At 54.5% G+C, this 20019-nt stretch overlaps 2 protein-coding genes across 8 annotated transcripts; one reads left to right on the forward strand and one right to left on the reverse strand.

Moving 5' to 3' along the window:
• The first annotated feature begins 296 nt into the window (after positions 1-296).
• On the forward strand, positions 297-7205 carry SHFL (shiftless antiviral inhibitor of ribosomal frameshifting). 3 transcript variants are annotated; one of them, XM_074025824.1, is made up of 9 exons: positions 297-428; positions 901-1024; positions 1223-1272; positions 1448-1586; positions 3629-3667; positions 3870-4019; positions 5178-5281; positions 5404-5558; positions 6028-7205. In XM_074025824.1, the coding sequence occupies exons 3-9, from the start codon at positions 1265-1267 to the stop codon at positions 6258-6260; spliced, it is 828 nt and encodes a 275-aa protein (XP_073881925.1). In that variant the 5' UTR covers positions 297-428; positions 901-1024; positions 1223-1264; the 3' UTR covers positions 6261-7205. The 3 variants fall into 3 exon arrangements, with proteins under 3 accessions (XP_073881925.1, XP_015295634.2, XP_015295636.2); XM_015440148.3 differs by lacking the exon at positions 1448-1586; XM_015440150.3 differs by lacking the exon at positions 1448-1586 and having other exon boundaries at positions 5512-5558.
• On the reverse strand, positions 6296-20003 carry ANGPTL6 (angiopoietin like 6). Of its 5 annotated transcripts, none has more exons than XM_045380156.2 (8): positions 19746-20003; positions 18743-19607; positions 16458-16546; positions 10263-10854; positions 9045-9225; positions 7653-7840; positions 7309-7579; positions 6296-6735 (listed from the first exon to the last, which is right to left on the reverse strand). In XM_045380156.2, the coding sequence occupies exons 4-8, from the start codon at positions 10842-10844 to the stop codon at positions 6545-6547; spliced, it is 1413 nt and encodes a 470-aa protein (XP_045236091.1). In that variant the 5' UTR covers positions 10845-10854; positions 16458-16546; positions 18743-19607; positions 19746-20003; the 3' UTR covers positions 6296-6544. The 5 variants fall into 5 exon arrangements, 4 of the variants coding, with proteins under 4 accessions (XP_045236091.1, XP_045236092.1, XP_073881923.1 ...); XM_045380157.2 differs by having other exon boundaries at positions 16442-16546; XR_012428363.1 differs by lacking the exon at positions 19746-20003 and having other exon boundaries at positions 10145-10854; positions 16442-16546; positions 18743-18902.
• Positions 20004-20019: the final 16 nt, after the last annotated feature.

The raw sequence follows: 20019 nt of genomic DNA on the forward strand, positions 1-20019 counted from the left end.
CGCGCGCTGGGTGGGGGGGCGCGGGGCCTCGCCGCGGCCTTCCGATGCGGCCCCGCCCCCACGAGGGACGTGAAGACGCGGACCCCGCGCAGCGTGGGGACATGTGACCGACTGCAGAGGCCGCGCCGCCTCCCCCGCCCGAGGTCTGCGCGCTCCGCCGCAGGGTGCAGACCCGGGGCGACCGCCTGGGTTTGGGGCGCAAGAGCAGAGGCGGAGCCAGGGCGGAGCCAGCGCGCCCGGTCCCCCCTGAATCGAAAGCGAAACAGGGGCTGGGGAGGAAGGGCGGAGCCGGCCCCGAGGCACCGCCCCCTGCCCTGCGCGGCTGCTGGACCGACGGGCGCGCCCAGGTAGGGGGGCGGCTGAACCGCGCAGTGCGGACCCTCGCGGGGACCTGCGCCGCCGCCACCATGTCTCAGGAAGGTGTGGAGGTAAGAGATGGCTACGGCTGGGCCGGGGGCAGACGCGACAGACTCCGAGGAGCGGCCGAGAGGCGCGGAGGGGGCTTCGCAGTTCCTGGGGACCCCCATCCTAGAACCCCAGATCTTTACCCCTGCCTGGCGCTCACCCCCCTTGAAAAGGAAAGTGACTCCCACGTTTCCCCAGAGCGAAATGAGGCCTCTCCGAGGAAAAGCGGGGGCTGCAGGGTCAAAGGTCAGAGGCCAGAGATAACCTGGCCGCCCCCCCACCTTAGGCTGGGACGCTCGCCTCAGTCCGCGCCCTCCCCCAGCGCCATGTGGGGACTTTGGCTTTTTCCAGGAAATGCCGTAGAGGGATGAAAGGGGGGGCGGCGGAGGCCAAAACCAAGGGTCAAGTTCAGGCCGGGAGAACGGTGCCTAGAGATGGGGGAGGGACGATCGCGCTTCCCCTTCGCCCACCGGAACCCCCCTGTCCCCATCCCAGCTGGAGAAGAGCGTCCGGCGCCTCCGGGAGAAGTTTCATGGGAAGGTATCCTCCAAGAAGGCGGGGGCTCTGATGAGGAAATTCGGCAGCGACCACACAGGAGTTGGGCGCTCCATCGTGTACGGTGAGGCTGCTGGGGTCCCGGGCCTGGTGCGGAGACCGCGCGTGGGAGCGCCGAGGGGGCGTGGTCTAGGGAGAGGCGTTGAGATCACCTCCCCCGGAGGTCCCAGCCTCGGGGAGGCTCTGCATCGCGGCTCTGGGTGGCCTGGAACTCCCACAGACCCTTCAAGGGCCCTTCTCTTATACGCACTCTCCCCCGCAGGGGTAAAGCAAAAAGATGGCCAAGAACTAAGTAACGATCTGGATGCCCAGGTAACCTGTCCCCTCCCCTCGCAAAGGACCGGGTCACGGGAGGGACAGCAAGAGGGGGGACCCGACCGGTTCATGGTGACTGACACTTCTCTGAAACAGGAGGGACCAGGCATTGTCGGTCTGTAACTCATCACCCAATATCACTTTTTCACCTCTCTATCGTTTGTCCGGCCAGGGAGCCTGCAAACAGTAGGCGCTCATTATGCGCTGATTGTATTCAAAGGCGGACAGCCATGAAACTAGGCAATGAAAGGAGTCAGGATTATGGCCATCGTGGGGGGGCAGAGATCAGAGAAGACTTCCTGGAGGAGGAGGTACCAAGTCTTAAAGGATGGAGAGGAGTGAGCCCTGGGAGGGGAAAGGGAAAGAAAGGCAGGGGCCTTAGGGTGTGGGAGGGAATGGCATGAGCAAAGGCTGGGAGGTGGGGAAGGGTTGTTAGTGTCAGTCTCTAGAAAGGCTGGGATGAGCAGGGGATTGGGGAGGAGAGAGAGGGAGGGGAAGGGAACCTTTGTGTTGAATGAATGAATGAATGAATGAATGAATGAATGAATGAATGAATGGCTTTGAAGCACAGGTGCATCATGGCTACTTTGCTTCTTCGAAAGCTTTGGTGATGGGAACACTGTGGATTTCGCCTGCCTGAAAGGCTCAGTGTAGGGCTGTTACAGTATAATAGGCCTGGCGCCATGGCTCACGCCTGCGATCCCAACACTTTGGGAGGCTGAGGCGGGCGGATCACCTGAGGTCGGGAGTTCGAGACCAGCCTGACCAACATGGAGAAACCTGTCTCTACTAAAAAATACAAAATTAGCTGGGCATGGTGGCGCATGCCTGTAATCCCAGCTACTCGGGAGGCCGAGGCAGGAGAATCGCTTGAACCTGGAAGGCAGAGGTTGCAGTGAGCCAAGATCACGCCATTGCACTCCAGCCTGGGCAACAAGAGCGAAACTCTGTCTCAAAAAAAAAAAAAAGGCCAGGCGCGGTGGCTCACGCCTGTAATCCCAGCACTTTGGGAGGCCAAAGCGGGCAGATCACGAGGTCAGGAGATTAAGACCATCCTGGCTAACATGGTGAAACCCCATCTCTACTAAAAATACAAAACAACAACAACAACAACAATTAGCCAGGCGTAGTGGCAGGCGCCTGTAGTCCCAGCTACTCAGGAGGCTGAGGCAGGAGAATGGCGTAAACCCGGGAGGCAGAGCTTGCAGTGAGCCAAGATCGCGCCACTGCACTCCAGCCTGGGCAACAGAGCAAGACTCCGTCTCAAAAACAAAACAAAAAACAAAAAAACCCAGAGGATAGTAAAATATGTATCATAGTCTACATTTATACATATAAAAGTATGATAAAAATGATAGCAGAGGGGCCGGGTGCGGTGGCTCACGCCTGTAATCCCAGCATTTTGGGAGGTTGAGGCGGGCAGATCACTTGAGGTCAGGAGCTCGAGATTAGCCTGGCCAACATAGTGAAACCCCGTCTCTACTAAAAATACAAAAAATTAACTGGGCGTGGTGGTGCATGCTTGTAATCCCAGCTACTTGGGAGGCTGAGGCAGAAGAATCACTTGAACCTGGGAGGTGGAGGTTGCAGTCAGCCGAGATCACGCCATTGCACTCCAGCCTGGGCGACAAGAGTGAAACTCCATCTCAAAAATATAATAATAACAATAGCAGAGGGTAGCATTCATTTAGTATTTCCCATATGGCAAGACTCCAGGAATTGATTTATTTCATCGCCACAGTGACCCCAGGAGACAGGTCCTGTTATTTATCCCCATTTCACAGACAAACTGAGGATGAAGTCACTTGCTAGGTTCACGAAGCAAGCAGGTGGCAGCTGCGATTTGAACCCTGGCCACCTGGAGTCAGAGTCTGGGCTCTAACATGCCTGTCAGTGGGAACCCAGGAGGCAGGGAGTGGCTTGTCCAAGTCCCCACAGCTGGAAGTGATAGAGCTGGGATTCGAACCCACATCTCTCAGTCCAGATCCCCACCACTTAGCCAAGCACAACGTGGCCTCAAAGGGGCGATATTGTCACAACACCAACAAGCATGTGGCATTTGCAGGCAGGAAGTGAGTACGGGGGTCAGGCTGGCCTCACAGGCAAGCCCTCCCCTAAGCCTCAGTTTCCCCATCTGAGCAATAAGGTAACAGGTGTGCCCACCTCTCAGGGCTGCTATGAGGACAACTGAGGCCACACACCTGGCTCTCAATATGTGGGCAGTGCTCTGTGAGCTCCTGGCGAGCTAGGGGCACCCTATTCTCCTTGCGGCCGGGGCCCTCCCAACACAGCAAACAGGTGGAAAAGAGGCCTGAGCCCCATCCCAGTTTCTGCCCCTGCTATCTCCACCCAGGATCCACCAGAAGATATGAAACAGGACCGGGACATTCAGGTGAGTTGGCGGCTAGGGCTTGAGATGGGGAAGTGGGGAGGGCGACATCTGCAGGCACGGAAGGATGTCCATTAGGGCAGGAGGGGAGATATTCACTGGGGCAGGAGGAGGACTTGTCTGTAGGGAGAGGAGGGCTGATGCTTATGCTGGTGCAGAAGGGGTGACCCCCCTCCACCTCATCCCCACCTGCCCCATTCCACAGGCAGTGGCGACCTCCCTCCTGCCGCTGACACAAGCCAACCTACGCATGTTTCAACGTGCCCAGGACGACCTTATCCCTGCTGTGGACCGGCAGTTTGCCTGCTCCTCCTGCGACCACGTCTGGTGGCGCCGCGTGCCCCAGAGGAAGGAGGTAGTGACCCACAACTTAACCTTGACTGTCCCGAACTCCACTCCTGACTCCCATCCTCAGTGACTGTACCTCTGACCTAAGGATTTCCATCACTGACCTCCAAACTCAGAGCTCAGCCTTCATCTTGATCCCAACCCCTGACCTTAAATGTGAGAAGTCCAATACCTCCTTACCCCAGAGCCTGACCCTTGACCCCACAATTGAACAGCTACTACAGAAATCAAACCTGGCCAGGCGCAGTGGCTCATGGCTGCAATCTCAGTGCTTTGGGAGGCTAAGTGGGGAGGACTGCTTGAACCTAGGAGTTTGAGACCAGCCTGGGTGACAGGGTGAGACCCTGGCTCCAAAAAAATTTTTGTTTTGAAGAGATGGGGTCTCGCCCTGTCGTCCAGGCTGGAGTACAGTGGCGGGATCATATCTCACTGCAGCCTCCACCTCCTGGGCTCAGATGATCCTCCCCACTCAGCCTCCCAAGTAACTGAGACTACAGGCCTGCGCCACCACACTTGGCTAATTTTTGTATTTTGTGTGTGTGTGGAGATGGGGTTTTGCCATGTTGCCCAAGCTGGTCTCACACTCCTGAGCTCAAGCAATCTACCGCCTCAGCCTCCCAAAGTGCTGGGATTACAGGCATGAGCCACTGCGTCTGGCAAAAAAATTTTTTTAATTAGCTGGGAGTGGCAGTGTGTGCCTGTGGTCCCAACTACTCAGGAGGCTGAGGTGGGAGGATCGTTTGAGCCTAGGAGGTGGAGGCTGCAGTGAGTCATGATCACAACACTGTATTCCAGCCTGGATGACAGAGTGAGACTCTGTCTCTGAAAAAAGAAAGAAAGAAAGAAAAGAAACCAAATCTGACCTCAAAAACACAGCCCCAAATCTGGCCTCTGAATGTCCTGACCAGTAGTTCGCTTCTGGTCAATGCTTAACTAGTTCTTGCAAAAGAGGCAGGAAGCCAAGATGTGTAGTGTTTGCCAATTTCTGTGGTGTAAGTATTCCCACCATGGTCAATATGAGGCTACCCATGTGAAGTCACTGATTGAGTTGGGTTGCTCAAGCTGAGGCCAGCCACTGCAGCACACTTCTAGCCCTGACCCCAACCTCAGACACCTCTGACAATCCTTGGTCCCCTCTCTGCACGCCCCCCCCCACCACCACCAGGTATCCCGGTGCCGGAAATGCCGGAAGCGCTACGAGCCAGTGCCAGCTGACAAGATGTGGGGCCTGGCTGAGTTCCACTGCCCGAAGTGTCGGCACAACTTCCGGTGAGGGCGCTGACCCCCAGCTCCCCCTCAGCCCTGCCCCACCCCAGCCCTGCCCCTCCCTGCCCTGGCCCCACCCTGGCCCAGCCTCGCCCTCGGACCCTCACAGCCCTGCCCGCCCCCAGGGGCTGGGCACAGATGGGGTCCCCGTCCCCCTGCTACGGGTGCGGCTTCCCCGTGTATCCAACACGGATCCTCCCCCCGCGCTGGGACCGGGACCCGGATCGCCGCAGCACCCACACTCACTCCTGCTCGGCCGCCGACTGCTACAACCGGCGAGGTGAGGCTTTTCTCCTCCAACATCCTGGGCAGTCTTTGTCCCCTTCTGTGCCTTTAAGTCCCCAAATCTCCACTCAGTCCACTTCGTCTCCCACAGCAGCAGCCACTGCTTCTACGTGGCCTCCATGGCCCCCCAGTCTCCGTGGTCTTGCCCACGAGGCTCTGAGGTTTCACCCCAGTGGCCCATGCCTGAGGGTCTCCATGGCCTCTGCCCCCATGGTCTCTGGGTTTGGGGCCCCTGTTTTGTCCCCTGTAATCTCAGGTGACCCCCCATGTCCCCAGGTCTCCTGTATCTTCAACACCCCTGAATGTCCAGTTGTGCTGGTCCCCGTATATTGTGGCCTCAGCTCTTCCCTAGAGCCCCTCGTGGCCTCAGCCCCTCCCTAGAGCCCCTCGTGGCCTCAGCCCCCTCCTGCCCAAACTCTCATGGGACCTGGAGTCCCATGTCTGCAGCACCTCTCCCTCCCTAGAGCCCCACGTGCCTGGGACATCCTGTGCTCACCCCAAGAGCCGGAAGCAGAACCACCTGCCCAAAGTGCTCCACCCCAGCAACCCTCACATTAGCAGTGGCTCCACTGTGGCCACCTGCTTGAGCCAGGGCGGCCTCCTGGAAGACCTGGACAACCTCATCCTGGAGGACCTGAAGGAGGAGGAGGAGGAAGAGGAAGAGGTGGAGGACGAGGAGGGCGGGCCCAGGGAGTGACCCCTGCCAGGTGCAGATACAAACCAGACACGGTCTGTGGCTACTTTGTGTTATTATAAGATATGAGCTCAAACCGAGATATGAATGACCTTGGGGAGCCATCTGGGGCCAAGATATTGACAGGGGGGGATTCCTGGGGCCCATTTTCAGCACCCAGGGTCACAGATCCACAGTGGGAGGTTCTGTGGGACACACTGGCACTGAGCCACAAAGGTGTGGCCAGGACAACTTGAGTTCCTGCTGACCAATGTCCCCTGGGGCCTAGGGGACAGAGGAACAGAGAGTCACAGCTTCAGGGGCCGAATGAGCATGGCGGCCTTCCTGAGAGAGTATGCTCCACCACGAAACTCAGCCCAGTAGACACCATCCTGGTAGCGGCTTCGGTAGTGGCCGCCGCGGTGCCACATACCGTTGAGGTTGGAGTGGGCACAGGCATGGTACCACCAGCCTCCCCGCTGGTACAGGGCACAGTTACCTGAGGGGAGAGAGAGAGTCCATGTCCTCTCACCAGAATAAAAGTCTCTACCTGCACCTCACAGTGCAAGGCTTTTGCCAGGTATCCCCTGGCCCCTCCCATTCTTATTTAATACAAGCCCTGATCTTCCATCTCCTCAGCAAAAAAATAGGAGCCCTGGCCCCCCAACTTTCTTCGGAGTAATAGCCTTAATTCCTTCCCTATCTCCTTACCAAAGTACGAGTCACACCTTTCCCACTTTTTCTGCAAACTAGGAGTCTACCACTCATTCCTTTATCAAAGAAAAGAAAATTACCTACTTCCTTTCTAGATAAGAGTACTAGCTCTCACCCTCTGCCCTTCACTTGAACAGGAGTCTTGATTCTTTTTTTGCCTCATCAGAGAAGGAATCTGGACTCCCCATACCCCCACCAGGATAAAAGTCCTGACCTTTGTTCTCTTGACAGAATAAAAGCTTGCTTATCCTACTACTTACCAGAGGGGCGTCTTACCTACCCTACCTCCTTTCATTCCCTCACCAGAACAGGAGTCCCACCTCCCCTATCCTCCCACCAGAATAAGAGTTCTCCTTACCAGAATAAGAGTCTCGGTCCCTATCCACGGTGCTGAAGGGCTTGTCATTGTGCCAGGAAAGAGAGTCTCCAGCATCACCATGGTACTGGCCAAGCCGCAGGCGGTAGTGGTCGCTCTCAGGTTCCAGGGAGAAGCCATCATAGTGGGCACGTGCTCCACGGCCTCCCCAGTCTTCCAGGAGAACCAGCAGCTCATGGTCCCCACGGCTGGTCAGCTGATACACGGGTTCAAGGCCCAGCCAGTATTCTCCGTCTGGCCGCCCAAAGCCCGCCTGGCAGGGCAGGAAAGTCAGGAAGCCAGAACAGGCTCCCTCCCCTTCCCTGTCTCTGCCCACCTGTGCCCACCTTATAGTGCTGCCAGGTAGTGAAGAAGTTGACTGAACCATCTTGCCTCCGCTGGATCACAGTCCAGCCTCCACCCTCCAGCTGCTGTTCACACCATGCTGACACCACATGCCGGCCCACTCGCAGTTCATACACTCCACTCTGTTCATGGCCTGCCTGGCGGGCCTCTGCACAATCCTGCCATGGGCCTGTGGGCACAGGGATATGTGGGAGGCACAGCCTGGGCTGACCAATCCCTTACTGGAGCAAGAGTCGAGATTCTCACAGGTCCCCTCACCAGAATAAGAGTCCTGCCTCTCCCACTTTTCTACCAGAATCCTGCCTCTCCCATTTCCTCACCAGCATAAGAGGCCTGCCTCTCCCATTTCCTCACTAGAATTCGAGCCCCAATAGCCATTTCCTTACCTGAGTAAGAATCTGGGTCCCTTGTCTCTAACCAGAGGAAATGCCAAGCCTGGGGTTCTTTCTTTCTTTTTTTTTTTTTTTTTTTTTTTTTTTTTTTTTTTTTTTGAGACAGAGTCTCGCTCTGTCGCCCAGGCTGGAGTGCAGTGGCGCGATCTCGGCTCACTGCAAGCTCCGCCTCCCGGGTTCACGCCATTCTCCTGCCTCAGCCTCCCGAGTAGCTGGGACTACAGGCGCCCACAACCGCGCCCGGCTAATTTTTTGTATTTTTAGTAGAGACGGGGTTTCACCGTGGTCTCGATCTCCTGACCTTGTGATCCGCCCGCCTCGGCCTCCCAAAGTGCTGGGATTACAGGCGTGAGCCACCGCGCCCGGCCTTTCTTTTTTTTTTTTTTTTTTTGAGACAGAGTCTCGCTCTGTCGCCCAGGCTGGAGTGCAGTGGCGTGATCTTGGCTCACTGCAAGCTCTGCCTCCCGGGTTCACGCCATTCTCCTGTCTCAGCCTCCCGAGTAGCTGGGACCACAGGTGCCCGCCACCATGCCCAGATAATTTTTTGTATTTTTAGTAGAGACGGGGTTTCACCGTGTTAGCCAGGATGGTCTCGATCTCCTGACCTCATGATCTGCCTGCCTCGGCCTCCCAAAGTGTTCGGATTACAGGCATGAGCCACCGCGCCCGGCCAAGTCTGGGGTTCTTAAACCCTGGTTTTTATGGTCTCCTCACCAGAATATAAGTCCTGAATATGGTACTCTGAACCAGTTCAAACTCTTACCAAAGGTAGCAGTCCTAAATCTACAATCGCCTCACTAAAATAAGAGTCCCCCCTGTTCTATTTCTTGTTTCTCCTATTTTCACACCTTAGAAGTTTGGTCTTATTTTTAATCAGAATCATTTCTTCCGGTCCTCTCACGATAAGAGAAATATGCCACTAAAATCCTGACTCCTCAATTTGCCTCTACCCACAATTCCTCAGCCCTGCTGTCGACTTACCCACAGGCTTGGTGGGGACAGCAGGTTGACCTGCAGGGATGGGAGAACCCAGGGGCTCCTGCTGTCTCTGGGTCTGGTCTCTCTGGGGCTCTGGGACTGGGTCCAGCATCCTACTGGTGTCATTGGTGCTACCCACAAGACGGACCGGAACCACAGGCACCAGTGGGGGTGGTGGCAGGACCTGGGGTGACGGAGAAAGTCAGGTGTTATTGCACTAACCCTCAGGCCAGGAGGCCTGGTCTCAGGGGCAGAGATGGTGGATAAATCTCCCAGCTCCCAAATGACCTGGACATCTGGCAGTGGGGGTATCCCAGCCCCAGGAATAATCCTCCCCCAAAGCTAAACAACTTGGCTTTAAAGTGCAGACAGGCTGTGTACGACGGCCCACGCCTGTAATCCCAGTACTTTGGGAGGCCGAGGCGGGCAGATCACCTGAGGTCAGTAGTTCGAGACCAGCCTGACCAACATGGTGAAACCCTGTCTCTACTAAAAGTACAAAAAAAAATTAACTGAGTGTGGAGGGTCACGCCTGTAATGCCAGCCACTCAGAAGGTTGAGGTAGGAGGATCGCTTGAACCTGGGAAGTGGAGGCTGCAGTGAGCCAAGATCACACCACTGCACTCCAGCCTGGGAGACAGAGCAAGACTCTATCTCAAAAATAAAATTAAAAAAATAAAGTGCAGACAGAGCTGGGCTTAAATACCGGTTCTTGGTGCTCATGGCTTAATTGATCTGTGCCCCAGCCTCCTTCTCTGTAAAGTAGGCATACTAAGAACACATCCAACAGTATCTTAACTTACCGACTCCTCTCACCAACCCTGTAAGGTAGGGACTGTCACAGAGCAACATTCTCTTATCCCAAACCCAGACCCGGACACGTTCCAGAATTCAGAATAACACGGCTGGATTTAGACACAGTGACATAGGGAGGGTTATGTATATGCATGTGCGTACAGAATATACATAACACTCCTAAAGGGGTTTTTGGTCTTTACGTGATAATGATATGCTTAATTATAGGATCCTATGACTATTCACATTAAGTGGATAAGTAAAGGCTATAAATAGCCAGCAGTCACTTTTTGACCCAAATAAGTTACCAGAGGGGCGAGTAGCAATCCGGCTTTCAGGGTTTTGCGGATCTCGGAACTGTGGATTGGGGTTGCAAAACGCCCATTTCACAGACGATGCTGCTATCCGGGTAGGCTGCGAGGTTACCTGCTGCTGCCCGCCCGCGCCTCCCGGGCACAGGCGCTCCAGGCGGGCGATGAGACTGCTCTGCTGGGTGACAAGCTGCGCCAGCTCGCGGAACTTGACGTCCAGCTGGTGGAAGCGGGCGGCGGCGCGCTGAGCCTCGGCGGACGCGTTGAGCACGCGCTCCCCGAGCAGAGCCAGCGCCGCGGCAGGCTCCGCCCCCGAATCCGCCCCCGGGCCCGCCCCGGGCCCCGCCTCGTGCTGCAGCTGCGCGCGCAACTGGCCCAGGCGCGCGCTCAGGCCGCGGCTTTCCTTGCGCAGCGCGCGCACCTCGCCGGCCACGGCGCCGTCGGCCGCCACCAGCCTCTGCAGCTCGCGCAACAGCTCCTCGTGGCGGCCAACGCGCATGCGCAGCGCCGCCAGCTCGCTGGCGTTGGCGGCTTCGGGCGCCTCCCGCGTGGACGCTGGGCCGCTCCAGCACACGGCCCCCGTGAACTTCTGCGGCGGCAGCACGAAGGTGTAGGTGCAGCGCGGGGCACCCTCCCGCGCCCACGACGCGCCCAGCAGGAGCAGCAGTTGCAGCGCACGCAGCCAGGGCCTCCCCATGGCGGCGGACCTGCAGGCAGAAGAGGAACGGGAGGAAGACGGGGTGCTGGGGCCAGGCCATACCCCTCTGCTTCCACGCGGGGATGCGCGCGTCTACACCCGCGGTGTCCCGGGCCCATGATTCCCATCCCCATCTCCATCTCATTCCACCCGCGGCTGGAGGGCCCCAGGGTGATCCCACTCTGGCTTCAACACCGAGCTCCTGGCGCCCCCCGAGATAACGCATCTCACGCATTCATTCAAGCGAGGTCGGACGCTGAGGTCGGACGCGGTGGCTTACGCCTGCAAACTCAGCACTTTGGGAGGTCGAGGCGAGAGGATCGCTTGAGACCAGGAGTTCGAGACCAGCCTGGGCAACATGAGGAGACCCCCCGCCCCATCTCTACAAAAAATTAAAAATTAGCCGGACGTGGTGGTGCACACCTCTGGTCCCAGCTATTCGGGAGGCTGAGGCAGGACGATCACTTGAGCCCAGGAGTTCAAGGCTGCAGTGAGCCATGATCGCTCCCATGCACTCCAGCCTGGGCAACAAAGTGATACCCCATCTCAAAAATAAATAAATAAATAAAAACAAGCCTGATGTGGCAGTTCAGGCCGGTAATTCCAGCACTTTGGGAGGCCGAGGTGGGCTGATCGCTTGAGCCTAGGAGTTGGAGACCAGTCTAGACAACACAGAGAGACCCTGTCTATACAAAAAATACAAAAATTAGCTAGGCATGGTGGCAAGGGCTTGTCATCCCAAGATCGCCTGCACCCAGGAGTTCCAGGCTGCAGTGAGCTGTGATCACGCCACTGCACTCCAGCTTGGGCGACAGAGCGACTCTGTCTTAAAAAAAAAAAAAAAAAAGGCCGGGCGCGGTGGCTCAAGCCTGTAATCCCAGCACTTTGGGAGGCCGAGACGGGCGGATCACGAGGTCAGGAGATCGAGACCATCCTGGCGAACACCGTGAAACCCTGTCTCTACTAAAAAATACAAAAAACTAGCCGGGCGAGGTGGCGGGCGCCTGTAGTCCCAGCTACTCGGGAGGCTGAGGCAGGAGAATGGCGTGAACCCGGGAGGCAGAGCTTGCAGTGAGCTGAGATCCGGCCACTGCACTCCAGCCTGGGCGACAGAGCGAGACTCCGTCTCAAAAAAAAAAAAAAAAAAAAAAAAAAATTCACTAGGTACTATGCACAAATGTGTGCCAGCCCCCTTTCTAGGCACTGGGAATACATTTAGAAACAAAACAGACAAAAATCCCTCCCCCAGTGGCAAAACAAAACAAAAAAAACATACTGTATAGGATGAATAAATAGAGTATATTAGACAATGTTAAGTGCTAAAAATAATAGTAGGACTGGTGAGGCAGCTGAGGCCTGCGTTAAGGCGGGAAGACTGCTTGAGGCCATGAATTCAAGACCACACTCCAGACAGGGCAATGTATCCAGATCCTGTCTCTACAAAAAAAAAAAAAAAAAAAGTAACTGCAAGTGCACAGAACCACATCTGGCTAATGTTTAAATTTTCTGTAGAGTCAGGGTCTCGCTATGTTGCCCAGGCTGGTCTCCCCTGGCCTCAAGTGATCCACCTCTGCCTCCCAAAATGCTGAGATTACAGGTGTGACCCACCATGCCCTGCTAATTTTTAAAATATTTTGTACATCTGGGCTCAGTGGCTCACACCTGTAATCCCAGCTCCTTGGGAGGCAGAGGAGGGAGGATCAACTGAGGCCAGGAGTTTGAAGCTGCAGTGAGCTATGATCGCAGCATTGCACTCCAGCCTGGGGACAACAGAGCAAACTCTGTCTCTTAAAACAAAACAATAACAACAGCAAACTAGGTAAAGAACATGGAGGTCTGTGCAGGGGCAGCATGAGAGGAGGGGTTGCCTAAAGGGAAAGCCTGGTGGAGGAGGAGGTCTAAGCGCAACAGCTCTGAGACTGGACCCTGCCTGATGTATTAAAGCAACCTGGGAGAGGTTAAAGCAAAAGCAAAGGAAGGCCGAGTGCTGTGGCTCACGTCTGTAATCCCAGCAGTTTGGGAGGTCAAGGCAGATGGATCACCTGAGGTCAGGAACTCGAGACCAGCATGACCAACACAGTGAAACCCCGTCTCTACTGAAAATACAAAATTAGCTGGGTGTGGGGATACAGGCCTGTAATCTCAGCTACTTGGGAGGCTGAGGCAGGAGAATCACTTGAACCTGGGAGGTGGAGGTTGCAGTGTGCGGAGATAGCACCACTGCACTCCAGCCTGGGCAACAAGAGCAAAACTGTCTCAAAAAAAAAAAAAAAAAAAAAAAAGCAAAGGGAGCAGGGTGCAAGGAGGTGAGATGGGTCTCATCTGTTGGATATTGGACACCCCAACTTCCACATCCTCAGACAAAACCCCAGCAGATCCAACCCATCTAAGCAGATCTAATCCATCAGCCAGACCTGTCTGCTCTTCTGTTTAGATCCTGAATTCCTCCACGTCCCCGCTGCTCCCCGCTGCCCGGAGACCCTCCCTGAATTCCCAGCTCAAGACACCATCTGGATGACAGCAGCTGCCTCCCTGCTCTCTGGATTTCCATCCTTAACCCCAGGTCTAGTCTCCCCAACAGCAGCCAGAGGGCGCCTGTGAACATCCGAGTCAGTTCACATCCCTCCCTCCCTCCTCTGCCCTGAATCTTCCTTGGCTCCCACCTCCTTTAGAGGAAAAGCCCAAATCCACCCACCGTCCATAAAAACTTGCGCTATCTGCCATATCCCTTCCTGCCCTCACCTCCTCCCATGCACTTCCTCACACGAAGCAAGCAGCCTGGAACATTGTTCACAATTTAACATCATTCCCTTCCTGTCCTTATTCAAGTCTCAGCAGCCCTCCTTGATCAGCAGATTTAGGGTTGTCCCTCGCTCTCTCGCTCTCGCTCTCTCTCTTTCCCTGCCCCCCACCCCCTCTTTTTTTTTTTCTTTTTTTTTTTTTTTAGACGGAGTTTTGCTCTGCAGTCTCAGCTCACTGCAACCTCTGCCTCCTGGGTTCAAGCGATTCTCATGCCTCAGCCTCCCAAGTAGCTGGGATTACAGGCATGCTCCACCACACCCAGCTAATTTTTGTATTTTTAGTAGAGACAGGGTGCCTGGCCAACATGGTGAAATCCCGTCTCTACTAAAAATACAATTAGCTGGGCATGGTGGCATGGGCCTGTAATCTCAACTACTCGGGAGGCTGAGGCAGAAGAATGGCTTGAACCTGGGAGGCAGAGGTGGCAGTGAGCTGAGACCATGCCACTGCCTTCTAGCCTGGGCAATCCAGTGAAACTCCATCTCAAAAAAAAGAAAAAAAGAAAAGACAGAGTCTTGCTCTGTTGCCCAGGCTAGAGTGCAGTGGAGCAATCATAGCTCACTGCAGCCTCCAACTCCTGCGCTCAAGTGGTCCTCCTGCCTCAGCCTCCTGAGTAGTTGTAACTATAGGTGCACACCACCATGCCCAGCTACTTTTTTGTAGGGAGGGGGTCTCACTATGTTGCCCAGGCTAGTCTCAAACTCCTGGGCTCAAGTGATCCTCCCACCTTGGGCTCCCAAAGTGCGGAAATTACAGGTGTAAGCGACCACACTGGGCCTAAACCTACACTTCCTGATGCCTGTACAAGCACATATCCTGAGGGTCTCCACCTCACACACACATTGCCGCATTCATGCATTCAACCACAGGCGCCTTGAGTGCCTATCGTGTGCCAGGTGCTGTTTTAGGCAATGAGGACACAACCTTAAACCAAACAGACAAAATTCCTGCCCTTACAAAGCTGACATTCAAGTTGGTAGAACAGAGAAATAAGTCAAACAGTCCCCAGGTAGGTCAGAGGGTAATCGTACTTAGGAGAAAAATGGAACAGGAAAGGGGGTGACAGTCCTGGGGCTGGGGGACATTTAACAGAGAAGTCAAGACTGGGGGTGGTGGCTCACGCCCACAATCCCAGCACTTTTGGGAGATCGAGGTGCCTATAATCCTAGCACTTTGGGACGCTGAGGCGGGAGGATCACTTGAGGCCAGGAGTTTGAGACCAGCTTGGCTAACGTGGCGAAACCCTGTCTCTACTGAAAATACAAAAATTAGCCAGGCGTAGTGGCGCACGCCTGTAGTCTCAGCTACTCAGGAGGCTGAGGCACAAGAATCACTTGAACCCGGAAGGCAGAGGTTGCAGTGAGCCATGATTGTGCCACTGCAGTCCAGCCTGGGCAACAGAGCGAGACTCTGTCTCAAAAATAAATAAATAAATAAATAAAAGGAGTCAGGAAAGGCCTCACAGAAGATGTGACACTTGACTGGACACAGTGCCTCACGCCTGTAATTTCAGCTCTTTGGGAGGCCAAGGCAGGAGGATCGCTTGAGCCCAGGAGTTTGAGACCAGCCTGGCCAACATGGTGAAAGCCCATTTCTACTAAATATAAAAATTAAAATAAAATAAAGAATGACACTTTTGCAAAGACCTGAAGGAAGAGAGAGAAGAAGAAGAGCATTTCAGGCAGAGGGAACAGCAGGTGCAAAGGCCCTGAGGTTGCACCCAAGAAATGGCAGAAAGGGGCCAGGCATGGTGGCTCATGCCTGTAATCCCAGCATTTTGGGAGGCTGAGGCGGGAAGATCACCTGAGGTCAGGAGTTCAAGACCAGCCTGACCAACATGGTGAAACCCCGTGTCTACTAAAAATACAAAAATTAGCTGGGCATGGTAATGCATGCCTGTAATCCCAGCTACTACTCAGGAGGCTGAGGTGGGAGAATCGCTTGAACTCAGGAGGCAGAGGTTGCAGTGAGCTGAGATCATGCCATTGCACTCCAGCCTGGGCTACAGAGTAAGTCTAAAAAAATAAAAAATAAAAAAATAATAAAAAAAGACCAGGTGTGGTGGCTCACGCCTGTAATCCTAGCCCTTTGGAAGGCTGAGGCGGGTGGTTCACGAGGTTAGGAGATCAAGACCATCCTGGCTAACACGGTGAAACCCTGTCTCTACTAAAAATACAAAACAAAACAAAAAATTATCCGGGCATGGTGGTGGGCGCCTGTAGACCCAGCTACTCGGGAGGCTGAGGCAAGAGAATGGCGTGAACCCGGGAGGCAGAGCTTGCAGTGAGCCGAGATTGTGCCACTGCACTCCAGCCTGGGCAACAGGGCGAGACTCTGTCTCAAAAAAAAAAAAAAAAAAAAAAAAAAAGGAAATGGCAGAAAGGTCTACAAGGCCGGAACAGAGAGAGTAAGCGAGGGGGGAAGCAGGAGGAGGGAAGACGTGACAGGGCAAAGGGTGAAGGGTCCTGTGGGCCCGGAGGAGGACTTGGGTTTTACTCTGAGTCAGCTGGGAACCATGGAGGGTCTGGGCTGGAGATGGCCACATTTACTTCTGGACTCAGACACCAAGCAGGGGCTCACAAGAGTCCGGGGAGGGGGGTCCTCTCTTTGTCCCCTGATCACTGACACGCCCCCACCCCCCACAACAGAGACTGACCAACCCCCCTGGAACTGGGACGTGTGTATCATACCCACTGCCTTTCACACTGTGAGCCTGGGGTGGCGGGGTGGCCTGGGGGCCCCTAAGCCAAGCTGTGGTCGGAGTTTCCCCACAGTGAGAATCAGCCTCTACCTACCTTCCCACCCTCTCACCTCTCGCGCCCAAGACCCTGAATCCAGCGAAGCTCACAGAACACACAAGAAGTCCAAGGAAGAGCCGAGGGTCCAGTGGGGCCTCTGAGCTAGAGAAGGAGAGAGGGTGGTGGGACAGGAGAGAGGAGGCTCAGTAACCACTCCCCAGCCCCCAGAGCCTGGGAGTGGAGCTGGGATGCTGGGCCCAGGAGCCCAAACTATAAATATTTAGCTTTTCCCGAATGAGAAATGAGACAGAATTGCCAGACCCCCCTGCCCAGGCCACCAGAGCCTGATAACACAGGTCAGTGTCCTGGACATCCCTCCCCTTCCCCCCCATCCTCCACTGCAGAGCCGAGAGTGTGGGAGCTGCAGGCCCCGGGGCAGCCAGGCAGGATCCCAGCCCCAGACATGCACACACCACACCCAGAACAAGGAACATCACTGGGGACTCACTGTGTGTAGGGCTTGGTTCTAAACTCTCCACACCTTTTATGTATTTGATCCTCACAACCTGAGCTGGATTCTGTATGTACCCTCATTTTACAGCAGGGAAAACTGAGGCTCAGAGAGGGTAAGCGACTTGCCTGCAGTCACACAGCCAAAAAGAGACCAGGACGGGAGCCATTCGAGGTAGCCTGACTCAGAAACTCACACATGTACACCACAGCAGTCACACACATATGGGCACATAACAGAGCGGACACAAAGACACACACACACTCGCATGCACGCACACATTAACACCCAGCAAAAGTCTGGGTGCAGTGGCTCATGCCCAAAATGCCAGCACTTTGGGAGGCCGAGGTGGGTGGATTACCTGAGGTTAGGAGTTTGAAACCATCCTGGCCAACATGGTAAAACCTCGCCTCTACTAAAAATACAAAAATTAGCTGGGCATGGTGGTGTGCGCCAGTGATCCCAACTACTCCGGAGGCTGAGGCAGGAGAACCGCTTGAAGGCAGAAGAGTCGCTTGAAGCTGGGAGGCGGAGGTTGCAGTGAGCCAAGACAGAGCAACTGCACACACTCCAGCCTGGGCGACAAGACTGAAACTCCATCTCAAAATAATAATAAATGATGATAATAAATTGAAGAATTAATAAATTAAAATAAAAAATAAATATAAAAGACAGCTGGAAATTTTTAAATTGTGGTAGAAGTAATATATTCTTAAAGTGAAAACCTTAGCTCAGTTACATGTGATTTATGTTTTCTGGATTAATCTGGATTGTGTAATTATAAATAAAAATGTAAGGCCGGGCACAGTGGCTCACGCCTGTAATCCCAGCTCTTTGGGAGGCCAAGGCAGGCAGATCACGAGGTCAGCAATCCAAGACCAGCCTGGCCAAGATGGTGAAACCCCATCTCTACTAAAAATACAAAAATTCACCAGGCGTGGTGGCGGGCGCCTGTAATCCCAGCTACTCAGGAGGCTGAGGCAGGAGAATTGCTTGAACCTGGGGGGCGGAGGTTGCAGTGAGCCACTGTACTCCAGCCTGGGCGACAGAGTGAGACTCTGTCTCAAAAAAAAAAAAAAAAAAAAGAAATGAAAATGTAAGATTTTTAGTCCACTTAATTATTTGTTGAAAATAATACAAGTCAGTATAATAGAGAAGCATTCATATATTCAACACTGTAAGACAAAACACTAGAGACCTTGGATTTGATAATTGATCTGATATCCTGGACAGTACTCATATGTACAGTGATAGTTATCTTTCTTTGGGTTTTGTGTGTGTGTGTGTGTGTGTGTGTGTGTAGTTTTATGCAGTAAGTTCCATGTAGTGCTGGCACTTATTTAATTAACTATTCATGATTTTGTTAATACCTTGTTATAGAATTCAGGCATGTATTTTCAGCATAAGAAGCCAAACACACCAGCTTGTCATTGGAAAGAAACCATAAAGCTTGACTTTTGCATTGGAACTATGCTTTCATAAATAAAGGATACCTCATTGATTTAAAAAAAAGACACAGCTGAAAACATAACACAGTTTCAGGCAACAACTGTATGTTCCAAATATGGTCACACACACATCACAACTTAAAGGGAAATGGGGGTGGGTTGAGTGGGTCTTTATGTGTGTGTCAGGCCTTCCACACCCTGGTTCTTGTGATCACGCAGTAGTGCACAGATACAAAACAGGTCCGCACAGGTGACACCTGGAAACCTATCCACCACATCACAGAGGTCACCATCTGTCTCCCACACGCTCGTTCACATTTTCACACAAGTCAAATCACACAAGACGGAACTGGGGGAAGTAACCATGCAGTCATTTCCCAGGGGTACAAAGAAACTCACGTAGAGCCCTGCAGAGCCCTGGCCCAGGGTCTGAGACCTGTCCGAAGGCCCCACCGACGACCAGCCACACGCTGGGAGAGCCGCCTCCTTCCCCGGGTCTGCACCGTCCTGAGCTCCCAAGTAACTCGAGTGGACTCCAGGGTTGAAAGAGGAAATGGTCGTCCCAGATCTTAGAGAGGCTGCCAGGCTGGGCTCTGGGCCTGAGCTGGGGCCCCCACACTGGGCCCCTCGGCCCCCCACCCTCAGCCCCTTCTGGCTTCCCCATTGGCAGTAGAGAGGGAGGGAACTTCATAAGTCACAGAGAGGGGCTGAAGAAGACAGAGAGTCAGACAGATGGAGATGGGAGAGACATAGGGAGATGGCAGAGATAGGGAGAGACGGGGAGATGGGGAGAGACACAGGGAGGCAGATGAGAAGAAACAGGGATGGGACCAGACACAGAGAAAGGAAACTTCTTTAGTTTCCATCTTTAGTTATAAATGATGAAAGAGACAACTAATGACAGAGACAACGTTGCAAGAGGGAGAGAGAGATGGGGGAAGACGAATGGGAGGGGAGACACATCTAGGGGAGAGGAGGAAGAATTGGGGTGCCAGAGAGAGCAAGGAGGGAGAGGAGGCCGATGGGGGAGGGGAGAGCAATGCTCAGCCCAGCGAGGGGGTGTCCCTTCCCCCCACTGCAAGGTTTTGGGGAAGACGCCAGAGGCCTGAGGCCAAGACTGAGGCTTTGAGCGGAAAGAAGGAGGGGGCGAGTTATTCACGAAGCGCCCGCCTTGCCCTGAGTTTCCAGAAGGTGATGTGGAGTTTCCATCCCTCAGCCCGTGTGCAGTCAGGGGTACCCAGGGAGGACAGCTGGCCCAGAGGAGCTGTGGGACAAAAATGAATGATTGCCACAGTCATTCCCTCCAGTGGCTTCTCCCCAAGTACGTGGCGCCAGAGCGCCCAACATTGTGCGTATATGCTCGCTCCTAATTCGTGAGCCCGGGGGATATTATCATCCTTACTTTGGGAGGAGCCTCGGAATGCAGAAAGTGGTTTTAGCCCAGCTGGAGGAAATGGACCGAAGCGGGATTCGAACCGGCGGATTAGTTTCTCTGCAGCCCGGAGCCGCGTAGCCCCGCCCCTTTCTCCCTAGAAACTGGCACCCGTGTCTCCATAGCAACCGCTCCACCTGATTGCCCCTCCCCGCTCCCGGAGGCCACCTAGTGCGCAGGCCCGCACGATGACGACCCAGGCCGTGCCGGCTCTCAGGCGCCGGAAGTGAGCTGCGCAGCGCCG

This window comes from Macaca fascicularis, chromosome 19 (genome assembly GCF_037993035.2).
Source record: "Macaca fascicularis isolate 582-1 chromosome 19, T2T-MFA8v1.1".
In the NCBI taxonomy this organism is placed as follows: domain Eukaryota; kingdom Metazoa; phylum Chordata; class Mammalia; order Primates; family Cercopithecidae; genus Macaca; species Macaca fascicularis.

What these genes read in the sequence shown, in the direction of transcription:
- SHFL (XM_015440148.3), top strand. Translation starts at nt 408, where the DNA reads ATGTCTCAGGAAGGTGTGGAG. An exon ending in GTAACGATCTGGATGCCCAG is followed by an intron (nt 1,273 to 3,628) that starts GTAACCTGTCCC and finishes ATCTCCACCCAG; the next exon opens with GATCCACCAGAAGATATGAA. An exon ending in GCGTGCCCCAGAGGAAGGAG is followed by an intron (nt 4,020 to 5,177) that starts GTAGTGACCCAC and finishes CACCACCACCAG; the next exon opens with GTATCCCGGTGCCGGAAATG.
- ANGPTL6 (XM_045380156.2), bottom strand. Translation starts at nt 10,844, where the DNA reads ATGGGGAGGCCCTGGCTGCGTGCGCTGCAACTGCTGCTCCTGCTGGGC. An exon ending in GCGCGGGCGGGCAGCAGCAG is followed by an intron (nt 9,226 to 10,262) that starts GTAACCTCGCAG and finishes CCGTCACCCCAG; the next exon opens with GTCCTGCCACCACCCCCACT. An exon ending in TGTCCCCACCAAGCCTGTGG is followed by an intron (nt 7,841 to 9,044) that starts GTAAGTCGACAG and finishes CTGTGCCCACAG; the next exon opens with GCCCATGGCAGGATTGTGCA.